Source organism: Emydura macquarii, unplaced genomic scaffold, assembly GCF_026122565.2.
Source record: "Emydura macquarii macquarii isolate MOO-44397 ecotype Brisbane River unplaced genomic scaffold, CSIRO-AGI_Emac_v2 contig_3343, whole genome shotgun sequence".
In the NCBI taxonomy this organism is placed as follows: Eukaryota; Metazoa; Chordata; order Testudines; family Chelidae; genus Emydura; species Emydura macquarii.
Window position 1 is genome coordinate 5,315,001 of NW_027133480.1, and position 7,500 is coordinate 5,322,500.

Here is a 7,500-nt window from a genome sequence, read left to right on the forward strand (position 1 = left end):
ATCTGGTAGTTGAGAGCCATCCTTCTCTTCTGTGCCGAATAGATTTCAACGTAGGAGAAAATCTGGGCCTATATGTATTCAGAATCATTAAGGAGATGCCATCTTGTTCTGTCTCAAGGTGATGCTGAAGAAGCAACAAGAAAGTACTGCCAAGTCATATGTCCTCCATTGGTCCTTGACTCTACCTGTTTCTCTCTTCCCAAATAGAATTCTGAAAAGTATAATTTAACAGTGGAAATCCATTTTTTTTCCAAAAGTTGTGTGCATAAATATATTAGTAATGAACACAACAAACTGATAGTAATTTTTGTAGCTCCTAACTATGTGCAAGTTTAGGTCATGCAGTGCAGGAATTTGAGTTATCTACTGCATAATTGCATTTTCTGGAAAAATTGTCAAATTTGATGTGTTTTTTCTGGTCGCATTTACTGTTTTTTGGTCAGTTGTGGCCTTCTGGTGCATAATTAAAATAATGCTATTTGTGCACAGAATAAAATTGGTTACCTTTACATTTCCTTCAATATATTCCCTTAATAGTGAATTCTCTGTGTTGTACATCTTGCAAAGACTTACGCACATGCCTAACTTTTATGAATGCAAGTCGTCCCACCGAAGTCCTACAAAGTTGATAGGATTACTCACATGCCTAAAATGAATCATGTACATAAATGTTTGTTGGGCCAGGGCGTACGGGTCCAATCTTATAGGTCCTTACTCATATGAGTAGTCCTTACTCATTTAAGTAGTCCAACTGAAGTTAAACAGACAACTTACTCAGAGTAAGAATTTATAGACTGTCCCTAAATAAGATGTAACTTGGCAGATGATGTAAGTAAGCACTGGGGAAAGTGGGGCAGAAATAAGAGTGACCATTAAAAGGCAAAGGAGCTTGGAGCAGCCATAAAGATGCTTTAAGTTATATCAGGGGCTGAAACAGCACCTGGCAGCCCCATGGATATGGAGAAAAGAAAGATGGTTTTAGACCATTTTTCCGCTCCCTCCAAATATTATTTTCTCACATACAGCCAAATCCAGTAGCTGGTTTGCCTAAAAGCAAGGGGCAAAATAAACCCCAGCGAGCCCTACAATGCCATTACTCATTTGTACCAAGGGCTGTATTGTGTGGGATATTGCAGGGCTCAATTCTGTGACCCCTTCTGTTCAACATGTGTACAAGGCCTCAAGGGGCGGCCATGAGACAATTTGTGTTACAATGACGTTGGTATGCTGGTGACCTTTAGTGCTACCTCTCAGACTTCCTTAGACCTGGACAGTACAATCAATCAGCTTTCCTAGCATTGCATGAGAGTAATCTGGTTGAGTCTTAATCCAGATAAGAGGCTATGCAGGAGGAAACAAACATGACAAACGGTGCAGGGAGAATTGCCTTTTGTAATTCAGGTCCAAAATCTATTCAACCCATAGCTGCTTCTGGATCTTCAGATAAACAGCAGTAAACAAGAGTTCTTATTTCTATCTTTTCTTGACTAAATAGTTGTGACCATTCTTAATGGATGAAGAGATGTCAACCATTGTTTATGCTTCTTTCACCTCTAGATTGGATGGTATAAGCACACTCGATATAGGGCTTGGTGCTTGAAGATCACTCCTGAACTTCAATTGATACAAATGGCAGCTGATCAATTTCTTATTTTATTTCAGTTTACAAAATTTGCTGATACATACAACTAGAGAGTTTCTTTTATGATATTAACAAAGACACTTACTAACACACTTCAGAAATGACTGTGTCAGTAAATGACTGTGGAAAAAAAGGAGAAATCCTCCAAAAAACCTTTCATAAAAAAAAGCCCATATGACATTTTATTAAGAAAGCAAGTATGACATTTCAGAGACTGCACTGGCTTCCCATTCATTTTGGTAAGTTTCGATTCAAGATGTTGATTTTGAACGGTAAGTATCTCTATAGTTCGTATGCTGGATATCATAGGAATCCCTTCTTGCTTTGTGTGTTAAAATGACAGTTGAGTTCAAGCAGGGAAACGTAAACTGACAGTCCTTCAAGTCTTGGGGTAGGAGTAGGACATTCACATTGGATGCAGAACGGCATCACAATGCCTATGCACTTCTTAAGTCCTACTTAAGTCCTCAAAATAGGGTTTAGGTGGGATGCAAATGGTGCATAGGCCTTGACTGGCTCCCTGGAGTGGAGTGAATTTCATTCCCATCCATTCTTAGCCTTCAACTCAGGAGTTTGCTTCTCTTTTTGGTTTGACAAAACCAGAATATGTTGCTGCCAGACATATATAGTTACTTAAGGCCAGATTTTTTAAATTATTTGCGTGCCTAAAGATGAAGATAAGTGTCTAGTGGAAGTTAGGTGCCTAACTTGCTTAGGGCTTTTTTGAAAATTTCCCTAGATGCCTATCTATATCTTTAGTCACTTAAATACCTTTGAAAATCTAGCCCCTGACTTTTTTTTTTTTTTAAATGGGGAGGGTTCAGTGGGAAGGCTCTCTTGCTGTCATTATGTCCATTTAGATCATTTTACTATTCATTTTCAAATTATTTTATTATCTGGCTAAATGGATGCTGACCGGCTCATGTGGAAAAAATAAATATAGCTGCCCAAACATAATATACTGAGTTTTCTGTGTATCTTAATTTATCTTCATTTGGTGCTAAAGTTTTACTGAGGCATGTGGAATGGTGATGGGGTGTTTTGGATGATCTTGTAAATGGGTGGCACTTTTACAAGAATATGGATTCTATCTGGCATAGTTTTTTTTATTTACTTTTGGCACACTAAAGATTTCTCTCAAAAAGATTAACTATACCATAACTGTTTGTCTGACTGTTGTTCTTTTAGACAGTCGTACAATCAGATCCATATGGCTGGACCCTTAGGCCAGCATGGATCTGACTGCAGGTCCAGCACTTAGATTGTCTGGTCTTTGGAGCAGTGATGGTGGCCAGGTTTGCAGAAGTGACTAGTGATTTAAGTGCCTTGATTTTTGGGAGTGCCCAACTTGAAATCCCTGAAAAGGTCTTGATTTTCAGTGAGCAGATACTTTTTCAAATTGGCCCCTTTGAAATGTGTCATGGACACTGAAAAATTAAGGAACACAGAATTGCTAATCACTTTTGAAAACCATGGCCTGTGTCATCTTCTGTGTTTGGAAAGTGCCTGGTATACTGTGGGTGCTATTGCAATGTAAACCATAATGTTCTACATTTTCACTGAGAAATGTGGGTGTAGACCTGGGGAGGTTTCAGTACCTGCAATCCCATCTGACTTCAGTGGGAAGTGAAGTGTTTCAATTCCGAATGCCACAGAATTGGACCCTATATTGGAAACAGGTAGGCAACTAACCCTTTTGAACTGAGAAATGTCATAAAAAGGAAAATCCCTTTGAAGATGTTCTCATTCATCTTATAAATTTGCACTGCACCATAATTATGCCCCAATGCCAATAGGTGACCAAGTGAATTCTGCAATCGCTTTATAATAATGCCCATACAAAATTACACAAACAAAAAAAGCAGAAACTTAAAGTTGCCTATTTTAATTAAAATCTTTCATTTTTCATGCAGGCCTAAGCCCTGTTGCTAGTTTAACATGACAATAATGGGCCCATAAGACCCAACAGGACATGCATATTAGTTAAATCTGGCTAGTCAATCCCAGGGAAGGTCAGCCCATTGAGCAACAGTTTCAACCAATTTTCATTCTTTTGACATGTTTTAAAATAACAATTACATCATGTGCAAAGATAGGGGGAAATGTATTATTCTGTAATACTACAGTTAAAAATGTATGCAGAGAATGTATAAAGAAATGCAAAGAGTACACATGATCTGTAAGGAGCATTCAGAGATGTGTGTTTCGTTTACAGTTTAATGTATGAAATCTAAAGGAAAAATGCCAAGAAAGCAGCTAATAATTGAAACAGGATTTGCTTCAAATTTTAGCACATTTTTTGTCCTGCTGTTTTTAGTGTGGTATTCTTGCATTTACATCGCAGAATCAGAAAACTAAGAATGTCATCCTTTCTCATTTCAGTTAAGGTCAAAAGGTACCACTCTCCAAAAAGCTATGATTATAGAGTTTTAGTGTATGCACTGAAAAGCCTGCAATACACAAAAAAACGAGAGATCCAGCTCACCTTGAAGTCCATTTCCATTTGCACTGGTGCAAGATGGTGGAGGAGAGGCTTGGGGCCTGACAACTGGAGCAAAGGCGCTCTTTTGTTTCACTGCAGAGATGACATTGGCAGGTGAGAATGAGAAAATGCCGTGTGTACTGCTACAGTTTGAAGGGAGGGTGACCGAAGAGGCTGCCATGGTAGGGCTTGACGGCACTACTGCAATAAAGCAAAAATAATCAGGACTCAGATTGAGGTTTTTTATGGCAAACATGGAAAAGAGAGTGATAGGGCCTTGCCTCTTAAAATATTGGAAAAAAAAAAAATATATATATATAAAAATAAAAATAATGAAATGCCTTGGCTTGGCCACTCTCTGGATAACAGGCAAACTCTTTTGTGTTGGACTTCTGTTACAAATTGTGCAGTCCGATTTTTTTTCTCTTTCTGAGAGCATATTATGACAAGTAAAGATCAATTTACTATATTATTTTTACGTCCAGCCTCCAGAGTCACCCCTCCTTTTATCCAGTAGCTCACATTACAGAAAATCAAAACAATGCAAGTATCTGATTTTGTAATAAATATGAATCTACATGATGATGTGTTATCAAAAATAGACACTTACTGCCATAAGGAGAGTTAGCTGAGGAGCCATTAAGAAATCCAGGGGAACCTGGTACACCTAGATTGGGCATGCCGGCATTGCCATATCCATTCATGCTATTGCTGACTGTGTTGTAATTGGACTGCTGAGGAGTACTGCTTGGAACATATCCTCGCGGGGAAACACTGCTTGTGTTGCGACTGTAACCTACTGTGTTAGAAACCCCCCCACCCCAAAAAAATAATGTTATTATTTATTATATAAACTTAGAGGGCTGGGGGGTTTCCTCACGCATCATATATTACAGAGTTTTAATTGATTGCACAGTTTTGCTCTAAGTTGTCTGTTACTGCCCTATCAACTCTTGCAGTTTAAGATAACCTTATCACGCCAACCTTACTTAAATCATCTGCGAGCACTCTATGTTGTCTCTCCTCCTAGCATAGACAGCCAACAAAAGCTCTCTTCGATCCAAGCTTGTCAGTTTCCTTCACATTTGTCTTTAGTAGCAATTATCAACAGGCTTGATTCCTGGTTTGTACCAACATACTGGATGAACTTTCAGCCCCTCCAGACCTTCAAATGCCATAGCTGACAGGAAAAAACTTGTTTGTTGCAGTGATTTAACTTTAAAAGGATGTTTTGGGGTCTTCATTTTTATGATTGATATTTTTATACTAACAATAAGCTAGTACTTTCATAAAGGTGCATGTTTCTGTGAAGACTAACCCAGAACCAAGGTGCAGAATGTTTGAGATTTATAACTTGGAAGTGGATTAAAAGAAACATTCTTTTGTAAGAGGAGACAAAGCATAATTGGGATTTCAAACAATAGAAGCGTAGCATGAATTTATTCTCATCTAAGCAATCAATTTATAATTATGTTGTAAGCAAAAATATATGGTTTTGAACATACCTAAGAAGCTGTTTTTACTCCTTTCATTAGTATAAAACTTAATTTAAAATGCAGTTTGCTATATGTATGTTGAGTTAGAAAATTCAAATTAAGTTACAAGGATTGTATTTTTATATATTACATATCTACATTTGTGTACAATGTGCTTATGTTTTTAAAATATCAAAAAATATCAGTGAGGGCAAATTAGATTTGACTGGGTAAATGTTCCATAAACGTGTGGAGGATACCCAGACATAGTTGCTTTGTAATAAATATATACACTGCATATCTAATGTTAATAAAGTGCTGTGAAGACTTTCTGCATTTTGCATAATCTTTTCATTGGAGATGCTTCATGATAAAAGAAAACCAAAGAAAGGGAAGAATTAAGTGTTATCTGAATTTAAAGACTGCACTCCATTATACGATCAAAGATAGGACTAAAAAGAGGAGGAGAAAGATAGAGCATAGTGATGGCATCAGCCAGTATTAATAGACATTGTCTAAGAACAGGCAACAACATGAAGGATTAACTCTTGAAACCCCACATACCTTGGTCATTGGCTTGTGATGTTTCTGAAACATTAACTGCTAGCTGGCTGCTAAATGAGTTCACTCCCATCATGCCAGTGTGAGCTGGAGTGTTGGCAAGAGTAGGAATCTGGTTGTGATTGCGTGGCACACTGTATAATGCTTCAGCAATGTCAGCTGCTCTTTTCAGGATTATTTCCTGCAAAGCAGAAAAAGAATTAATTGCTAACACATAGCGTACTTGTTTGTTATCAGATATCCTATACAATGCCCTAATTTAAAATAAAATTATAATTAATGGTAGAGATTATGGTAAGACTGTGGTGGATGTGGGGATTTGATATTTGTTTCTGTGGCTGTGATTGAACTTTATTCTTCCTCCTGATTACTGAAGTTTATGTATATTTTCCTGTCAGCATAACCAGCATAAAGCAGGGAAGAAGTTAACGTAACAATTTGGTCTAGTGCTGCTACTCATGTGAAAATTGTAAAAATATACTTATTTGGCAAATGCAGCAATGTTTTTCCATTAGTTTGCAAAATACAGTATGTTTTATCCGCTCTGTTTAGCAGATTTACTTAGGATTTCCCATTAGTCACTGTATATTTTGGACCAAGTTCAAGGTTATTCTCTTGTCTTAATGATTGCTTATGTTTTTGGCACCTTACACTTAATTGTCATTTCTGATAGGAAAACTAGCTTTAAGAAGAAAATGGGAAGATGAAGCATTTCCCTTAGAGCATTGCATCACATCAGACTGCCCTCAAGGTGGCTGGCAAATCTACACTGTATACAAAAATGTGTTGATATTTTGCCAGCTTTGCAAATACAAAGTATCGATTTACATATGTATGCATGTATATGAAAAAAGTACTGGTGACCTACCTGGTTGTTGTGGGGCATCCCATATAGAGCTTCAACAAGGTCAGCTGCTCTTTTAAGTAATACTTCCTACAGACACAAAGCAAACTACTTTATATTTTTCAAAAAATAATCATGATTTAAAAACAAAACCAAACTAGAACAGAAAAACAGTGTTACAAATTTACAGGGGCATCCTTAATTATGAGGAACTGATAAACTGGGCAAAATATATCACACAATATCCTGATGCTATTGTTATATTTAATGGTGGTATTACAAAGATAGAAAGGTATTTTGTTTTGGAGGAAAATATTGTTTGTTGTTTCAAATCAAAGTTAGATATGAGCCTAAAAATAATATTGCATTTTACATCCAGCTGTTCAGTTATGATTGACTAGAAAAGGTGTTTGCTGCTGTAGCATGTAGCTCCAGTGCTGAATTAGTGAAATCAGTGCTTGAGGTTTAATGATGTAGTCTTATGGGTATTAAACAA

The 7,500-nt window shown here is 37.1% G+C and overlaps 1 protein-coding gene across 11 annotated transcripts in view; it reads right to left on the reverse strand.

Annotated features, from left to right (window-relative positions):
• The window catches only part of EBF3 (EBF transcription factor 3), a 129,344-nt gene that overhangs the window by 2,466 nt on the left and 119,378 nt on the right, over positions 1–7,500 (reverse strand). For 5 of the 11 annotated variants that reach the window (XM_067533459.1, XM_067533456.1, XM_067533455.1 and 2 more), the window contains 4 exons: positions 7,029–7,094; positions 6,164–6,341; positions 4,735–4,920; positions 4,128–4,325 (listed from right to left, as the gene is read on the reverse strand). In XM_067533459.1, the coding sequence (XP_067389560.1) occupies positions 4,128–4,325; positions 4,735–4,920; positions 6,164–6,341; positions 7,029–7,094 (628 nt within the window). Of the gene's footprint in view, positions 1–113; positions 212–4,127; positions 4,326–4,734; positions 4,924–6,163; positions 6,342–7,028; positions 7,095–7,500 lie in introns of those variants that run through there. The other 6 variants (XM_067533458.1, XM_067533457.1, XM_067533461.1 and 3 more) reach the window with 4 other exon arrangements.